The 20,321-nt window shown below is 35.7% G+C and overlaps 2 protein-coding genes across 2 annotated transcripts in view; one reads left to right on the forward strand and one right to left on the reverse strand.

The window, feature by feature from the left end:
* Positions 1 to 20,321, forward strand: part of LOC132182863 (disease resistance protein RPV1-like) — a 107,453-nt gene that overhangs the window by 56,739 nt on the left and 30,393 nt on the right. The window lies entirely within an intron of this gene.
* On the reverse strand, positions 8,947 to 18,067 carry LOC132182403 (disease resistance protein RUN1-like). Its single transcript, XM_059595641.1, has 6 exons — positions 17,488 to 18,067; positions 15,824 to 16,925; positions 14,180 to 14,455; positions 13,174 to 14,094; positions 12,349 to 13,093; positions 8,947 to 9,219 (listed from the first exon to the last, which is right to left on the reverse strand). The coding sequence occupies exons 1-5, from the start codon at positions 17,991 to 17,993 to the stop codon at positions 12,374 to 12,376; spliced, it is 3,525 nt and encodes a 1,174-aa protein (XP_059451624.1). The 5' UTR covers positions 17,994 to 18,067; the 3' UTR covers positions 8,947 to 9,219; positions 12,349 to 12,373.

Below are 20,321 nucleotides of genomic sequence, written 5' to 3' on the forward strand. Positions count from 1 at the left end.
ATACCATGATTACATAAAATATCAAGTACTTGCCTTCCAATTTTCACAACTCACAAACCTCCTTCCAAAGTTTTTCTCAGTATTGGCGGTTTTGACAACTGTGGGCCACTAGCAGAAGCAAAGGCGCTGCAGTGCAGATGAAGCACTGCTTTGAGCTGAACCAAAGAAACTTGTACCTTCATTTGAGGTATCCATCCTACATGATATACTAATACATAATTAGTCTACTTGCACATTATTGTCGACCACATTTGAAAACAACCATAATGCATGCATATGCTCGAACTCAAGGGGTAATAATGCATGCAAGCAACAAATCTATTATGAACCAATCTGTTTAATATATAATATTGATACTTAGATTACCTGTTTACTTGCAAGCATAAACCAAGCTACCTTTTAGTACTTGATTAATACAAACTGTCCTTTTAACACAGGAAATATTCTTCTACAAATTACACTATTACAATTCTAAAACATAAGACATACACTTAAATAAAAATAATCTGCAAGCTATAATGTTAATCGGAAAAATACTATCAGCAATTGCCTCCAAGAAAGATATAATCCTTATTTTCACTTCAAGTTTAATTCTTTCTGTTTTTTTTTTTTTTTTTTTTTTTTTAACACAGGAAATATTATTCTACAAATTACACTATTACAGTTCTAAAACCTAAGACATACACTTAAATAAAAAGAATCTACAAATTATAATGTTAGTCGGAAAAATACTATCAACAATAGCCTCCAAGAAAGATATAATCCTTATTTTCACTTCAAGTTTAATTCTTTTTGTTTTTTTTTTTAGTAGATACAAATCCTATATGAAAATTGGCATGCTGTGTAAACATATATTTCTTCTAATGGACCAGAAAAAGGAGAGTTTCCTTCACAAAAAGCCGACATTGAAGCCTATTATGTTGCATTTGGATGTGCAGATGGAAATATGAGAGGCAAACAGATAATATTCTCCTAAACCCAATTTACAAGAACCCTAAACAAGATTCCCACAAAACCCCCAATTTTACATAAAACCCTAAAATAGTAGATGGTCTTATATTATGAAATTTGGGGCATACCAACTGTTTTCGTGTGTATGTGGAAGATGATTGTGTCGAAGGTTGATCCACGATTTAGTTGCTGTCGTCTCCGGTTGGAAGGATTTCGGTTTTGGACGTTGCTGTCGTCTTCAGCTGGGGGCACCAGTTGTTTTCTTTTTCCTTACTGTCGTGGTGTGTGCATGTGTGTTGGAGTTAAGAAGACAAGGTGGGGTGCAAAAGGGGGTCCACTTGGCTACTAGAAAAAAAAAAAGGGCCTTTATGTTCACTGAGGGCAATCTTGTAATTTTGATATCAATATTGAGGGCAAACTTGAAAGAGCAGTCTAAAAAAGCTCACGTGATATGCACATGAGACATTTTCCATCTACTTTGACGGCAGATACTAATAGAAGGTTTAAATTGACAATTTTTGTAACTTTAGGGGGGTACATTGCAAATTTTGAAACTTTAGAGTTCAAATTGAAAAACCCTTGAAACTTCAGGGGGGTAAAGTGGATTTTCCCCAAGATTTTAATTGTGAGAACTTTAGATTAATATTGATAAACATGGCAGTATGTTGTTATGATTCGGTGAGTGTGAATTCTCAAACCTTAGTATTTTATCTCTTAGTTTATTTTAATTAGTTTATGTTTGTCTTTTAATTTTTAAAACCAAAATCAAAACCCTTTTTGAAACTAGATTAGGATTTAATTAGTTTAGATATAAATTGCTCTTTCAAAAACACAACTCCCTGTGGGTTCGACCTCACACTTGCAAAATATTATATTGCAAACGATTCGTGCATTTGTGAGTATATTAAAATTTTCATAACATACTTCATGCAGCAATTTAGATTAATATTGATAAACATGACAGTATGTTGTTATGATTCGGTGAGTGTGAATTTATTTTAATTAGTTTATGTTTGTCTTTTAATTTTTAAAACCAAAATCAAAACCCTTTTGTAACTAGATTAGGATTTAATTAGTTTAGATATAAATTGCTCTTTCAAAAACACAATTTCCTGTGGGTTCGACCTCACACTTGCAAAATATTATATTGCAAACGATTCGTGCATTTGCGAGTATATTAAAATTTTCATAACATACTTCATGCAGCACAAATCAGAAATGTTTGCCAAGTTCAAGTTGTGGAAAGCTGAAGTAGAAAACCAGATTGGAAAGAAGGTTAAGTGTCTCAGGACAGATAATGGAACTGAGTACACAAACGACGAGTTCAGAGATTTTCTGTGAGCAGCATGGTATAAAGAGACATTTCATAGTACACAAGAGACCACAGCAAAATGGTGTGGCGGAAATGATGAATAGGTCTATTGCAAAGAGAGCATGATGTCTCAGGTTGAACGCTGGACTTGCAAAGATTTTCTGGGCAGATGCAGTGAGTATGGCATGCTACTTGATCAATAGGTCACCGAGGGTAGCACTAGATGGAAAAGTTGCAGAGGAGGTATGGACAGATAATGAGGTAGATTACTTTGGTTTGAGAGTATTTGGTTGTCCAGCCTATGTGCACATACCTAGTGAAGACCGATCGAAACTTGATCCAAAGTCCAGACAGTGTGTCTTTCTTGGATATGGGAAATGGGTCAAGGGTTACAAGTTTTGGGATCCGAAGGCAAACAAGGTGGTGATCAGTAGAGACATGGTATTTGATGAAAATTCCATGTTGAAGAGTATTCATGTTAGAGACTCCTGTGTAAGAGAACACTTCTCAAGGTACAGAGACCTCTACTTCAGGAATTAAAGAGCATCATACTATAGCCACAGACAGGCCTAGACACACTATCAGGCTACCAACCAGGTACGGTTTTGAAGACATAGTTTTTTATGCTCTTGTCATCAGCAGCGGAGATCCTACTACTTTTTAAGAGGCTGTCAATTGCCAAGAGAAGAGCAGATGGGTGGGTGCTATGGCTGAAGAGATGAGTCTCTGCATAAAAACCAGACATGGGATTTGGGAGAGCTTCCAGAGAGGAAGAGGGCGATAAGGTGTAAATGGGTGTTCAAGAAAAATGGGCGAAAAGTTCAAGGCTCGCCTAGTAGCAAATGGTTATTCACAGCAGAAAGGGTTGATTATGAGGAAATATTTTCTCCAATGGACAGACACACTCCCTTCGGAGAGATATTGGCGTTGGTAGCTCATTATGACATGGCACTAGAGCAGATGGATGTGAAGATAGCTTTTCTCCATGGTGATTTGGAGGAGTAGATTTACATGGAGCAGCCAGAAGGGTTCAGTCAACCTGGATAAGAGCACTTGGTTTATAAATTGAAGAAGTCACTTGATGGGCTGAAGCAGTTTCCAAGCAATGGTATAAGCAGTTTGATTCCTACATGATCAGAATTGGTTACAGGAGATGTGAGTATAATTGTTGTGTCTATGTGAAGAACCTTGTTGATGGCTCATTTATTTTTCTGCTACTGTATGTGGATGATATGCTTATTGCAACTAAGAGTATAGTGGAGGTCAACAAACTGAAGGTTTTGTTGAGTAAAGAATTTGACATGAAGGATTTGGGCGAAGCTAAGAAGATTATTGGGATGGAGATTCGCAGGGACAAGCATGCCAAGAAATTGTGGCTATCTCAAGCCGGCTATGTGAAGAAGGTGTTGGAGAGGTTTAGCATGGAGAGTGCAAAACTGGTGAGTACACCTTTGGCAAATCATTTCCTTTTGTCTACCTCACAGTGTCCAATAACAGTTGAAGAAACTGAAGACATGTCTAAGGTCCCATATGCTAGTGCAGTGAGGTGTCTGATGTATGCTATGATATGTACCAAGCTAGATTTGGCTCATGAAATCAGTGTGGTGAGCAAGTACATGGTGAATCCTGGGAGACAGCACTGAGATGCAGTCAAATGGATTTTCAGATACTTGAAAGGTACTACAGAGTATGACATCACTTTTGTGAGACAGAAAAGTGATTTGTCAGTCGTCGGGTATGTAGATGCAGATTATGCAGGGGATTTGGATGACAGGAGGTCTACCATAGGTTATGTGTTTACTCTTGCAGGAGAACCCACCATATGTTGGAGGTCTATGATCCAGTCCACGGTTGCGATGTCCATGACTGAGGTAGAGTACATGGCGGTGGCTGAGGCTGCAAAAGAGGCTTTGTAGCTTACAAGGTTAGTCAAGGAGCTGGGTATTCAGCAAGGTGGAGTTTCGTTGTATTGTGATAGTTAGAGTGCCATTTACTTGTCAAAGAACCAGGTGTATCATGCGAGAACCAAACACAATGATGTGAGGTTTCACAAGATTAGGGAATTGGTTGCTACAAGTGAATTGTTACTTGAAAAGATTCACACTTCTGAGAATGCAGTGGACATGTTGACGAAGCCTGTTACCGCAGACAAGTTCAAGCATTGCTTGGAGTTGACAAATGTCTCTAGGTGCTAGAAAGGAGAGGAGTTAGGGGTTTGAGATAGGCAATGAGAATGACTGAGATTTAAGAATTTCAACTTCTCGAACAGTTCCTAAACAAATGACAAAAGAAAGAAACAAAAATATTAGCACTAAATGTCAAAACTTATGGCTTAATGGTTAGAGGTATAATATACCTTGGAGTTTTTCCAAATTTGTGTGAGGTTGCTATATCGCAAGTCAATCGCAACTATGTTTCTTGAGTAAAAGTTGTTTGGAAAAAGTTTTAGAGGGAATCCGTGCCAACGGAGCCACCTTAAATCTTTGGAAACATACTGATAATCTCCAGTAAGCTGTACATGATCAAGGTGGACTAATCTCAATCTTTGCATCTTTATAAATGTTCTTGTACTGAAAGTCACCATACTTAATCTCGGCAATTTTAAAGTAAGCCCTTCAACTGCTTTTGTTCCCTGTCAAGTAAAGTTGAGAGTTTTTTAATGTACTTATCAAAAAAGAAAGGAAAAACTACACTTATTCCCTTGAACTAACATTCAATTTGTAAATACCTTCCACACTTTAAAAAGTGACAATCAACTCCCTCAAACTACTCAACACTTTCAGGTCACCCTCTCTATTAATATTTTTTTGTTAAATTGGAAGGCAAAAAATTCCCGCATGAACAATTTGACATTTTCTTACCAATATACCCCACATGAGATGTGTAAAAATACAATTATCCCCTTTACATAAAATAATAATAATAATAATCTACCATAACCTTCCCTTGCCACGGGGATTCACGGCTTGGCGGTGGGTCACTTGGCCAAAGATCCATGACCTAGTTGTCGGTCTCCATGGCCAGGACCCGCAGTGACAACAGCCTAGCCCTATGTCTAGGGAAACTCATAGTTAAGTCGTTCGTCTCTATGGTTAGGGGAGGCTGTGGATCTTTGGCCATGGAAACCCAAGGTCATAGCCTCCTCCACGGTCAAGCAGTAGTGAATTATTTTTTTTTAAAAAAAAAAAATTCACATATCTTATCTCAGGTATAATAGTATCTTTAAGTCAAAATTATTCACGTGGAAAATTTTCCATCCAATTTAACAGAAATGCTAACAAATAAAGTAATATGAAGGTGTTGCGTAGTTTGGAGGAATTTTTTGGAAAATGACTTGATTTCTCAAGTCTTATGGTGGGCCCCAATTTTGTATTTATTACTTATTTGTTCTCTTAATTTTCTCACTCGGTAGAATTCCTCCTGGTGAAGTTTACTTCATGGTGAAGTTTTGTTCTTTACTTCACCATGAAGCACTTAACCAACTTTTCTTTATATATAGCCATTTGGTCATTATAAGAAAAATGAGGTGCTGCAGCTTTCTGTGTGCAAAATTAAGAGAGCAACAAGGCAGCAACTTTGTAGAGAGGGAGAAAATGTGAGAGGGTAGGAGCTCTTAGAGAATTAAGAGATTAATTTCTCTTTTGTTTTTAATTCTCTTTTGTATGTTTGCGAGCTCGGGTGTATTGGGACTTTTGAGTTTGAGTGGTTTTATTTGTACCACTCTTTATATTCCATCCTTTTGTTAGTGAATTTCTCCTGGATCATCTTCGCTGGTAAATGTAAGCTTGTTAAGCCGAACCACTTAAATCTTGGTATCTTGTGTGACTAATTGTTATTTTTACTCTCCTATTTTTCTACTTCGTTTGTGATCATAAAATTATTTTATCTCAACAGAATCAATTGTCATCACTTTTTTAAAATTTGAGAAAGGATGTGTGTTGGCAAATCCGGTATAAGGTCAAAAGAAATAAGTATAATTTCCTGAAAAATGAAATATAAACATGCTTGTAGTGTTCGCCACAAAGCAAGTACTATGTAACCTATAGTTTGCAACCTCGAATTATAACAAGGAAAATGCCCCATTTTTCTAATCCTCCACAATATTTGAGCCAACCAATGCATTCTTGTAGATTATTTCATTTAGCCGAGGCTAGCATATTGTAATATAACGATGCTTGAAAGTAACAAAATAGTATAATGAAGTTAGCAAAGAAAACAAATCTGGGCCTTGTGAAATGATAAATTCTCCCTTAAAAATGAGTATGGGAATCAAGACCAATCATTTCCTTACAACTCTACCAAGATCGTACCGTTTATTTGGTATAAACAAAAACAAAGAAAACACATTGTTCCCCAAACTCCAATATACCTCACATATATAGCTCTAAACCCACATATGTTTTAGCCACACCACTCACCTGTTACGACTATCAGCCCCTACCCACTGAAATGTAACCAAAACCAGCCAAACAAACTGATGCGAACCTACTAGTAACAGAGTAGATTCGTAAAGGAGCCTGTTAAGTGCTAAAATATTCATATTTTTAGCCATTAACTTACATGTTTAATCCTTTAGTTTTAGTTAATTTATGTTATTTTACTTCATTTTTGTATTTTCTTTGTTTTATAGGTTTTTGGAAGAAAAGAAAGCGTTTTTGAAAAAATTTCAAGCTTAAAGGGCAAATTGGGAAGACCTAGAAGATATGGTTAAATTTAACCAATCATGTTAAGTTTAATCAAATAAAGAAAATGATTGATTCGAAATTTCTCAAATTGAAGTCAAAATCGGATTGGATTCAAAATTGGATTTTGCATACCTCTCGGTATTTTGACTATAACTTTCAGCTCAATTATTAGATTGAGATGTTTCAAACGGCATTGGAAAGCTACCTCAAAAGGCTACAAATCGTTGTCAAATAGTATTTTCTCAATTCTGAGCGCCACAATGTCAAAATCGCCTCATAAGACAGGACCGCAATTCTGGGCGAATCCTATTCCGATTTGGACTTAGGTTTTCTTTATCCTAGTTGGACTAGGACTTAAATCTCTGAAATTCCTAGGATTACTAGGGCTTCTAGGACTTTCCTAAGCCCTATAAATAGACCTCTAAGCCTCGCAATTCAGGAGACAATTGGAAGGAGACAACTTTGGGCAGAGGAATTGGAGGCTACTTCTAGGAGCGGTTTTAGGTTCTTTCTTTCCCTTTTCTTTTTAGTTTTATTCTCATTATGTGTAACTAACTCTTAATGAGGGCTAGATTGAAGCCCTAATTATGTTTATTTAATATTTCAATATTGCCTCGTGATGATCATGTTGTGGTATTTAACTTGATTAATTCCTGTTTTCATAAATTCCTCATATGTATGTGACTGGCCATTATATGCATGTGGTATAGACTAGTTAGTTAAATCAATTTGGATGACCGAGTCTTGGGTTTAACATAAGTAACAAAAGTCATCTACACCGGGTTCTTGGGTTAATTAGCATGGGGAACCAGAAGTATACACCCATGCCCTAGGCCTCGTGTGTTTATCGATTTCCACATAATATATGCTTCCCTAAAGAACAACTTAGTATACACTCATCCTAAATCCTTTAGGAAAGAAAAGAGTTAGAGTATGCACCCATGCCTAATTCGTTGCTTAGGAAAATCAATAGCTTAAGGAGTATACACCTATGCCCTTAGGTTGACAAACATTAGATATACATAACATGATCAAAACACTGGCATATTGACATATTATCTAAATATAATTAATGGTGAATATCAAAGCTTTGCCTTTACCTTTTTCATTTATCTTTTTATTTCTTTTTCACAATATCAATTCAGTGACAAATTTATATTTTTAATTAACTCTGAATAAAATCACAATCTTCGTGGGATCAACCTCATACTTGCTGTACTATACTATTGTTTTGATTTTGTACACTTGCGAGTTAAAACGTACTAAATATTATCTATTAATTCAGGTAATATTTGGCACAACAGAGCCTAGACCTTTAGATTCATAAGGGAACCTAGACCTTTTGACAAGCATAAGGTTTGAATATAATTTTCTCAAGCCTACTTCTTCATTAATAGTCTACCCTTGAAATAGATGAGCAATACTGATTGGTTACAAAGAGAATTGCTAATCCAAAGAGGACCCTGACTGACTAGGACTAGGACGAACTATCAACTCCAACTAAGAATTTAACTCTTACCTGACTGACTAGGAATAGGACGAACTATCAACTCCAACTAAGACTTTAACTCTACTAAGAAACAAGTCTGACTCAACTGGGAAACAAGTCTGACTCAACTGGGACTTGGGCTTGGAGTACTACTCCTTATGAAATTATAATTCCTTATTGGACTCTACTAGCTAGGGTGACCAGAACCCGTCACAAACCCCCACCCACCCACTAAAACGTAAACAAAACTTCCGAAATGATCATCGACGACAACGACAATGAGTAATGGGAGAACATGAGGAGCGGTGGTCTTACCTTTCGGATGGAGAGGGCCTATATCTATTAAAATAGATTTTTAGAGTATATGTGATTATTCTATATTATGGAATTTGGGTTTGTGGCCCTTTTTGACAGTTTGAAAGGCTTGTCAGTTCTTTTCGCTTCTCATGCAAGGAAGTCTGCCTGTTTTGCAGCATTTAATCTTAGGTTCACATCAAATGGGTTTATAGTACACATTTCGAAATTAAACATTTACATTAAAAATTCAACGTTTATAGTACACATTTTCAGCACAACTTCAACATTCATAAAAAAAAAAAAAAAAAAAAAAAAAAAAAACTAATACAAATCTTCATGGCCGTTTTTAGTACACATTTTCACCATTAAATGCACCATAATTAACACAACAGTAAAACTTCCGTCCATAATTTTCCTTTGTAGAGCAAATCTTCAAACATGCAGGTACTCCACAATGGCACATGAGCTCCCCAGATGTTGCTTCACTATTCAATGAACATGACATTTTTGCTTGAGATAAAAAATAAATAAAAAATAAATAAAAACAAAAACTGGTGTATGAATTAAACAGCTTTCATTAGAAAAAAAAAAAAAAAAAAAAAAACCATATGATCATTTTCATATAATTTATAAAAATCCCAAAACATAACAAAGAGGGAATCCCCTTGAACTAGAGCTCATCAGCTCTTTTCTGTTGATGCTAAACCATTTCAGTAAACACATAATTGATCCAAACCAACAAAAATTCAAATACCACAGTGCAATCACAGAATTGTATTTCAAGAAAATGAGTTCAGAAAATATCTAGTAATCAGAGTTCCAAAGCCTTAAATACAAGAACTATCCCAGGATTTATTTTAGTTATGAGTACATAGTGTATTCTTGAAGCATAAACTTATCTGACTTCATGCCTCGGATCCAAAAATAAAACAGAGAATTACAACTCTGCAGTCTGCAGTCTGCAACAATTTTTGTCCAACATTATCTTACCAAAGCATAAGCAATTTAAGACAGATAACCAAATCACAAAGATCAAACATGAAAGCCTTAAATGATGGATCTGCCAATGTTCATTGCCTTTAATTGTAAGAATACTTTTTGATTGCATTCCCATACAAGTAGCCCATACCAATTGATGGTAAGTTGATAACATATTCCACAAGTAAAGTTTATAAGTAAAACTATGAATTAAAGATGAACAAACCAAGTTAAATTCATTGCTGAAGGGAAAAGACAATAAGAATGAGATGAGGTTAACAAGAGCAGTAACGCTTGAGTAACCATAATAAAGGAGAAGTACAAAGAAAAGTGGCTAATGATTAGCAGTTGAACTACTCGACTAGCCATTTAAGCATTTAGAATCTGTTTAAAAATCTAAGAACACACAGAACCCAGAAATGATGCGAAATTCTGCTATGACAGAATGAACCCATTTATGATATGCAATCAAAATGCCAGATCATGGCCAAGATAGGACCATTTCCGGCCATGAAAGTGGAAGATATATTAGTTTGAATATACAACCATCTCTCACTTATCATTTGTATGCATTATTAATATTATATTTGTCAATAATCTATCATGGTATAAAGCAATCCAAGTGTGATCATTTAGTAATGGAATACAGAAAACATCCATCACTCACATTGAAAAGTTAGCCACCCTACCATAAAAGACATTTCACTAGTAAAAAAACTGTTACGACTACCAGAAATTTGCACCTTGATTAAACATGCTTTACATTGCATGCTATATTATATAATACAAAGAAGCAGCCCTCCGCCCACAACCCCACCCCTCCCCACAGCCCCACCCACCCAGCCCCCCCCCCCCCCCCCCCCAGCCCTACAATTCTTCCAAAACTTATTTAAATTTATAATTAACCTGGTCCTGGTCACATTTCACGTTGCAAACACCATCTTATTAAAAGTCCAAAAAACACTTTGAAAAGCCAGACATTAATTTCCAAGCTCCTTGCCTCCAAACCTCCTCCATCTTCTTCACCTCAGCATCCAAAAAGTCATCCTTCAACCTCATTTAAATGCTAGAGAAGGCTCAGAAACCCAGACTTCTCTAGCATTTAAAGTTTAAAAATCAACCACTGCCCTAGTTGCAATCCTAGAATACCCAAATCTATTCTAGTAGCCATCTAGAATACCCAAATCTTTCAACAACACTAAAGCCCTATTATGTTCGAAACTCTTCAAAGAACAGAAATCTAAACCCTAAATACACAGAAATCTAATACACAATTCTAGTAGCCAAAAGTGTTCAAAAAGCCCTAGATTTTGCACGTGGAGGAGAGAGAGAGCCTTCGGCTTCACCGGAGTGAAAGAGAGACAGGAGCGAGGGAGGGAGAGCTTCGCCGATGGCTGTAGACGTCGCCAAAGTGAGAGAGAGAGAGAGGGTGAGCAAGGGAGGGAGAGCAGTGGGAGAGAGAGTGGACGGAACCTTGCACCAGAGTGAGAGAGACAAGAGCGACAGAGGGACAGCTTCGCCGGTGGCCGAAGACCTCGCCGGAGTGAGAGCAGAGGGACCTTTCGTTGAGGTTGGGAGAGCAGCAAGAAAGAGTTTTAGGTTTTCTGCAAATTTTTGAATTTGGGGGAACGAGTATTAGATTTCTCAACTCTTTTTTTTTTTGTTTAAATGACACGGAAAGAAGTTGGACAAGAGTTGGATTTAGGTTATGACTTTATCATTTTCCATATACATATATATCGGTTACTTGTATCCAGTTATTACTCAATCCTTTTTACGATTAATTGCAACCAACTTAGACGATTCTACGGTTATTTGCAGTTATCCGATTAGGCGGTTGTTAGCGCTTATTTTTTACACCGTGAGTCCGTATGATGAGGAAGCTATTAGATTCATTTTTCTCAAGTGTTTCATTTAGAAACATACATATAAATCATTCCTAATCAATACCTAGAATAGATTTGCACCCAAAAAAGAAAAACCACCAAAAATTACTATCCCCAAACATAAATATTGTATTATATTCAAATTAATTCACCCCCCTACCTAAACATATTTTCCAAATTTTCTTTTTTGTTTTATAAGCCATCTAAACATAATAGTGCACCAACATGATACCAAAATTCTGCACTACCCGCAACAGGAGTAGCTAAAATGTCCTAGGATCGGTTTCTTTTCCTTGAAATTTTTTGAACTTATAGAAGTAAGTTAATAGATTGAGCTGGAATGTTTGAGAGACATTTCAAACAAAATGGCTGGTTTTTATCAAGAAGATGCCTCACATGCATAATTTCTCCACCATTATCACCAAATCAATATAATATTTCTGTAAACAACATAACTACAGCAAAACATACAGGCACAATAACAAACAAAGATCAAAACAATAACAATCGTAAAAGAGAATCATTAAGAATTGAAACTCAAACTCAAAGATTGAAAATACTCAACTAAAGCCACAAGAAATCGTTAAAACAGCTTCAGAATCAATGCAAAATAGATGAAAAGAAAAATAGAAACAACATTGAAATCTTTGAATACAAATAAAATATCGAGAAAACCAAATTCATAATTCAAATAATTAGTGGAAAAAATCAGAAGGGTCCAAATGAGAAAGAATCATGAAATGCACTTACTTATTGTGATATGAGCTTTCTTTGTTCAATCGTCATCTATCCTCATTTCAGCACTATGATCATACCTCAATCTTTTAGCCTCTCGATGGTTGTCAAAGCAACCATGGCTTGATTCTGCTTTATCATCAGTATTATGGTCACACCTCAATCTTTTAGCACCTCGTTCATCGTCAAAGCAACCATGGCTTGATTCTACTTCATCATCACCAAGGCCCATTTTAGACTCGATCACAACCTGATCTATGGACGCATCTCCATCGTCACTGAAAACAATTGCGTCCTTATTCGATGTAGAGGCATAATGAATCATTTTTCCATCAAATCCATCAATATTACTTTTGTATACTAGGCAAACCCCTATCTTCTTAACATCAATTCCTGACCCAAAATCTGCAATAACCTCTACTTCATCACCGGCCTCCAATTTGGACTTACTGTTAGGAAAATTGAATTGCCAAATGTGATCTTCATAAGACATTTCCAGATTAATGCTATATGGCCTTTCATTTTGCTCAACGGTACTCTTGGTTTTATTGATTACAGAAATGGTAGGAAGATCAGGAGTATACCCTATCTTGGATGAATAAACAATGCATACAGTGAACCCATCCATATTACGATCATTGATGCGAGGCACTTCAAAACATACGGAGGGTCCCTCATCTTTATACGTAAACCAATCAGGTATATCATTGCCAGGGAGAAAAATGCCAAACACACTATGAAATCCACTCAAAGGCCATTCCTGTAACCAACAAATGCATTATATATATAAGCAATAATATAAACAAATACGAGAGAGAGAGAAAGGGAGAGAGAGAGAACCTGTAGGATGCCTTTTTTAAAATTATTTGTTAAATTGCTGCACTTCTCCAGGTTAATGGCGTCAATGTGCTTTAACTGCTTATCCAAGCCTGGAATTTCGGCTAATTTATTGCAGTTACCGAGGTACAAATCTTCCAAATGTAAGTTATTTGATACATTTGGCATTCTTTCCAACGCCGTGCAGTGTTGCGCCCACATCTCCTTCAAATTTGGTGGTAAATCTGGAATTGATTGAAGCTTTGTGCAATAATTCAAATGGAGAGCTTGAAGCTTCGAAAGACCACCAAGGCTCGATGGCAGGCTATGAAAATGATTGTTTTGTAGATCTAAAGATTGAAGGGCACATAAACTCCCAAGATCTTTAGGAATTGCATCATCTGATAAATTGCAATGACTGAGATTTAAATCTGTTAGCGAGTTCAATCCTTGTAGTGAAGCAGGCAATAGATTGACTGACTTGGGACTTTTCCTTGGGAATATCCAAGACCAAAAATGTGACGAGAGTGACTTAGATGGTGATCCTTTACACCCACACAGTGACAAGCATTTGAGGTTCTTTAGTTGTACTATGGTACATGGCACTTGTCTTATGGCAGTGTTATCTGCAAGTAATGTTGTCAAAGATTCCATCTCCCCCAACTCCTCAGCCAAATAGTCAAGTCTAGAACAACCAGAAAGAATGAGAGTTTGAAGAGACTTCAACCTATAGAAACTCATTGGCAGACTTTGAAGACTTCTACAATCTTTCAAATTAACCAAAACAAGATTATTAAGATCTCCAATAGATTGGTGAACCTCAAACAAATTCCTACAATCTTTGAGTATTAGTTTCTCAAGATTAGGGAGTCTTGCAAAGTTGGGAGTCTGAGACAAGTAATGAGAATGACTGAGATTTAGGAATTTCAACTTCTCAAACAATTCCTGAACAAATGAGAAAAGAATGAAACAAAAATATTAGCACTAAAATGTCAAAACTTATGGCTTAATGGGTATGGGTATAATATACCTTGGATTTTTTCCAAATTTGTGTGAGGTTGCTATATCGCAAGTCAATCGCAACTAGGTTTCTTGAGTAAAAGTTGTTAGGAAATAGCTTTAGAGGGAATCCATGCCAACGGAGCCACCTTAAATCTTTGGAAAGATGTTCATAATCTCCAGTAAGATGTACATAATCAAGGTGGAGTAATCTCAGTCTCTGCATCTTTATAAATGTTCTTGTACTAAAAGTCACCGTATGTAATCTTGACAATTTTAAAGTAAGTCCTTCAACTGCTTTTGTTCCCTACCAAGTAAAGTTGAGAGTTTTTTAATGTACTTATACAAAAAAAGAAAGGAAAAACAACACTTATTCCCTTGAACTAACACTCAATTTGTACATTTCAAACTTTAAAAAGTCACAATCAACTCACTCAAACTACATAACACTTTCAAGTTACCCTCTTTATTAATATCTTTTTGTTAAATTGGACCAAAAAAATTTCCACATGACTACATATAATAATAATAATAATGAGGAGGATAAGGATAATAATCTACCGTAGCCTCCCCATGCCATTGAGATTCACAGCTTGGTAATGGGTCCCTTGGCCATAGACCAATGACCTGGTTGTGGGTCTCCATAGTCAGAACCCATGATGACAACAGCCTAGCCCTGGGTCTAGGGAGACTCACAGTTAAGTCGTGCGTCTCTATGGCTAGGGGAGGCCGTGGATCTCTGGCCATGGCCTCCTCCACGGCCAAGCCTAGTCACGTGAGAACTTTTTCATCCAATTTAACAGAAAATGCTAACATATAAAGCAATGTGAAGGTGTTGCATAGTTTGGAGGAATCAACTGTCAGTTTTTAAAATTTAAGAAAGGGGTGTGTTTGCAAATCGTATAAGTTCGAGAGAAATAAGTATAATTTCCTAAAAAAGGAAATATAAACATGCTTGTAGTGTCCGCCACAAAGCAATTACCATGTAATATAACCATGCTTGAAAGTAACAAAACTGTAGAATGAAGTTAGCAAAGAAAACAAATCTAGGCCTTGTGAAATAAAAAATTCTCCCGTAAAAATGAAATATGGGAATCAAGACCAATCATTTCCTTACAACTCTACCCAGATTGTACCGTTTATTTGGTATAAAGAAAGACAAAAGAAAACACATAGTTCCCCAAACTCCAATTTGCCTCGCATATAGAACTTGGAGTTTTAGCCACTCCACTCACCTGTTACGACAATCAGCCCCTACCCACTGAAATGTAACCAGTAAGGACCTTTAGATTCAAAAGGGAACCTAGACCTTTTGACAAAAACAAGGTTTGAGTATAATTTTCTCAAACCTACTTCTTCATTAATAGTCTCCCATTTAAATAGAGGAGCTACTGATTAGTTTCAAAGACAATTAATAATCCAAATAGAACTCTTAAATCATCTAAGTACCTGATTGACTAAGAGTAGGACGGACTATTAACTCCAACTAAGGCGATAACTCTACTAAGAAACAAGTCTGACTCAACTGAGACTTGGGCTTGGAGTACTACTCCTTATGGAATTACAATTTCTTATTGGACTCTACTAGGGTGAATTGCAATCCTTTAAAGTCCAGACGTGATTTAAATAGGTTAATTAATAATTTAGGGTAAAAAATAATTCATCCTTTACCTACCTCTTGCTTTGCAAATATGTCAATTGCATCCTCATGCAACCATAATCTACTACGCTTTCCTTGTATGTCGGGGGATTCTTCACGAACAATTTCTCTTCCCATGTCTCGAAGCAAATCATGCATTATGAGTTTGTTTCTCTCACCAACTGAAAGAAGACACCGCTGAATGAGGACACTAATTCCAATCTCTGCGAAAAAGTTACAGGCATCCAATATTTGTATAACATAGTCTTTGTCCATTCCAATAAAAAAACACGATATATCAAGGAATATATCCTTTTGGGTACTATCATTTAATGCATCAAAGCTTATTCTAAGTTTTGTTTGAACTTCATCATTAGGGATCCTTTTCAATTTCTCCAATGCACTTTTCCATTCTTTCCTGCTCCTAGAGAATAGAAAAGAACCCAAAACTTCAAGAGCTAGTGGTAATCCTCCAGAATAAGCAATGACACTTCTTGACAAGTCCATATAATCTTCGGTGGGATAACTATTCTTAAAGGCATGCCAACTAAACAGCTCCAGAGATTCATTTTCACTCATTTCTTGGGCTGTATACACTTCATCCACTTCAAGCACCTTTAGCAATTGCTCATCTCTAGTTGTTATAATAATCCTACTTCCTGGGCCAAACCAGTCACGACTTCTAGCTATGGCATTGAGTTGCTCCAACCGGTCTACATCATCAAGTATAACAAGTACCCTTCTATCACGAAGTCTTTCTTTTATCATAGTAATTCCTCTATCAGCATTATTCACCTTTATCTTGCCTGTCTTCAAGATATCAGAAAGAAGTTGCTCCTGTAATCGAACCTGACCATCAAGTTGCTTAGAAGTTTCTCTTATATTTGCAAGAAAACTTTTACCTTCAAAACTATGAAAAAATTGGTTGTATATGGCTTTAGAAATGGTTGTTTTCCCCATTCCACCCGTTCCCCAAATTCCTACCATGCGGACATCATTGGCTCCAACCCTTAACAATGAAGTGATGGCTTGCAGGCGAGAATCTATTCCAACTGGATAGAGTGTAACATATAAATACGTGCTGTTGACTTCCCTTAAAACCGCTTCAACAATTTTCCTAATAAATTTGGCCTCATGCCTGCAAATTATTTTAGAAAGTAGGTAGAGTCAAATCATACAGGTAACCATTTGAATATAGTAAATATTTCATGATGGCAAATAAAAATTCTGCATATATTGGACATTATACCTAACACACTAGTACTTAAAATACTACTTGGGCAAAAATTGAAGAAATTAAACTTTTAGATACCATAAAATAATGTTGCATACGCAAATCTATCTAAACAGTTGTGAATATGTTAGCTGTTTAAATTTCCCTTTTTTCATACAAAAATCTGCACATCAAATCCCAACAAAACCTTGAGACTTCTAAAGAGAAAAGTATACCTCTTGTTATGTATATATAATATTGGACCAAAAGAACGAATTAAAAAAAAAAAAAAAAAGAAGAAGATAAACTCTTATCACTTATTCCTTACTAAAGCCAATAAAATTAAGGCAACGACTTCTAACACATTGCAAGGAATACGGTTAATTCCATCCTGCTATTATCATTATTTTTTTCCATCAAATTTTAAATCTATATCAGTAAAGTTAAAGATCTAAAAATGATTGGCTAATGGCTAGTGTGCACTTACCCGTCCACAGTGTTTGTTAGATCCCACCCAGACAAATTAGCAGCTTCAATCAGAGCTCTTCTCCACCTCAGTACCTTGTCTATGTCCAACAAGTAACGCTCTTCATGTTTCAAAAATGCTTCAGCAAAACTACCCGTTTGGTTGCGCACATCCGACGGTTCAACATCATAGAAGATAGGTAGAACCAGCTGCCTCACTGTTCTTCGGCACTCCATGATCTTCACAAGTTCCTCCAAGCACCACCTAGAGGCCGCGTAGTTTCTGGAGAAGACAATGATAGAGATTTTGAACCTTTGTATTGCCGACAACAGTTCGGATGTAATATCCTCTCCTCTTCGAAGCTCGTTGTCATCTCTGAAGGTGTTGATTCCAGCATCTCTTAGAGCAAAATAGAGATGGTCGGTGAAGTTCTTGCGCGTGTCTTCGCCTCTAAAACTCAAGAAGGCGTCATAGGTCCAGCTTGGATGGGAGGAAGAAGATGAAGAGGTGGAGGTACTGGCAGCCATGGCCTGAGGAGAATTGGGGGAAAAGTGGTAAATGGCAAAGGAGACGCAGTTCACGAGGCTGGGGTACTGGGGTACTCAACTCTACATAATGGCCACTTCAACAGAGAACAACCTATTTTTTTTTTCTTTTTTTAAGAAGACAATTAATTCCTTGTCCTTTTGTGGGTGGGTGTTTTTTTTTAAAATTATTTTTTATTTAATGGCATATTAAAATGATGGTATAAAGTATAAAGTAAGAACCTACCCACCAAAAAAGTATAAAGTATTACGACAATAATGGTCGCTTGTAATATAAGAATAGAATCTTAGCGTGTGAACACTATACTTTGTTCACATCAGTTGGTAGGATGAATTTTAAATATTAGTTATACTTAAAATAAAAATATAAGTATGAATTACTTAAGAATAATGTTAAAAATTACATTTTTATTTGACAATTATCTCACAATACTAACATGACAATTCCATCCGACCATTGAATTAATCTGTATTTTTTTAATAATGGGTTGTTTCATTAGTTTTCCTTCTAATATGCCCTCCAAATGCAAATGATACCAAACAATTCAAAGTATTATAGAACAACAATAAGAATTGCAAGACAAATGAAGTTGGAAGAATAACAAAGGGACAGAGAATAGAAAATGGATTAAATCACACAATCCAAAGCGAGAAAAAATTTAGCATGCATAGTCTCACCACCGAGATAAAGAGAAAAAAAAAAAAGATTCACACCTCAAAATAGCAAAAATTGTTTATTCATTAACTCAGTCTCCATTGAATTACAAAAGCATTTTCAAAGATATGCCTTAACAAAAAACTCTTTAGTTTGGAGAATAAGATCTTAGAATGAGATGACTATTTCTATGAGATAATTGTTCATTTGCTTGGCACACTATTTACACTATTTCTAGGAATAGCTATTCTCATGAGAATAATTATTTTCCTAAGAAGATGAATACATATTCCTTTAAAAAAAAAAAAAAAAAAAAAGAGTAGCTATTCCTTTAGAAATTGAATTAGAATTAGTTTCCCCCCCCAAAAAAAAAAAATCCATATTAATTTTTAAGTTTTTTAAACCCAAGAAAAAAAAAAATCAAAACCGAAGAAACTATGGGTGGTCGGCCACCCATAATTGAATCTTGGGGTGGTGTGCATTTGTGGGTGGCTAAGACCACCCTTAGGGCCCCTCAAGGGTAGTCGCAGCCACCCTCAAGCGTCGTTTGTGTTGGCTACTGGCCAAACCCTCTTGCTAGATTAGTTTTAGTTATTTTAAAAAAAATAGTAATAATAATAAAAATGTGAGGTTTTTTCATTCATTTCTTTAATTTGGATTTTAATAATTTTGGTTCAACTCTAATGAGAATATATGTGTTGTCACCAAACTAAGAAATAAAAATAATTATTTCATTTCACCCCTTCTTTGTTCTCAGTAATAACCATTATTTTTCCTAATTGAATAATCCATTATGTCTACAAACAGGACCTAAACTTAACTTGACTAACTTTGGGTTATGCCCATTATTTAAATTATAAAATAACACAACTCTTAAAATTTAAATAAAACATAGAATTAAATACTAATAATCTCATTAATTAATAAAACTAAGAACACAATTAACTCTGTCCCGTACTGCATCATCAAATCTTAATGCATATTTGAAGATAATTGGTTATGGGTAACCATATTTTCTTCAACGTTACCATAAATTCAGGCTTTACAATTTACATTGGTTTCAAGAGTCAAAATCGCACCACAAGGCCATCAAATTCGTTAATACTTGGAACAGATAAGAAATTAAGGGGAGAAGAAGGGGGCACGAAAGACTAAAAAAAAAATTCCAAAATTCTTCTCAATTTCAAAAATAACTAGCATGTATAATAGAGAAATGCTACAATGTCAGTAGACTGTCCTTCGAAATAGAATCATCTCAATTTCATTTGAAATGGAGAGTATTATTTCAGTGTAAAATGAAAGGTAATATTATTCATTCAATGTAAATAGATACTCTCTATTTCATTTGAAATAAATTCTCTATCCTTGGGTTCTTATGAGCTAAGCTAACGTTTGTTTTTTTTTTTTTTAAATAAAATAAAATAAAATTGGTCCGGCTAGGTGACTTATTTTTTCACTCTTCCACATTCATTTTTTCTCTCTCATCTCTCTTCTCAGTTCTCACCCATGATCTCCCTCTCTTTTCCTCCCTAACGCAAAAGCTTCTGAAAATCCAATCTTCTATCTTAAATATACTTTCTTCAAGAGTAGATGCAATGTCTTTCTTTCATTCAAAACTACTTTTTTTTTTTTTTTTTTTTTTTTTTTTTTTTTTT

The sequence above is a fragment of the Corylus avellana genome, chromosome ca5 (assembly GCF_901000735.1).
Source record: "Corylus avellana chromosome ca5, CavTom2PMs-1.0".
Lineage (NCBI taxonomy): Eukaryota > Viridiplantae > Streptophyta > Magnoliopsida > Fagales > Betulaceae > Corylus > Corylus avellana.

What these genes read in the sequence shown, in the direction of transcription:
- LOC132182403 (XM_059595641.1), bottom strand. Translation starts at nt 17,993, where the DNA reads ATGGCTGCCAGTACCTCCACCTCTTCATCTTCTTCCTCCCATCCAAGC. An exon ending in CTAACAAACACTGTGGACGG is followed by an intron (nt 16,926 to 17,487) that starts GTAAGTGCACAC and finishes AATAATTTGCAG; the next exon opens with GCATGAGGCCAAATTTATTA. An exon ending in AAATTTGGAAAAAATCCAAG is followed by an intron (nt 14,095 to 14,179) that starts GTATATTATACC and finishes TCATTTGTTCAG; the next exon opens with GAATTGTTTGAGAAGTTGAA.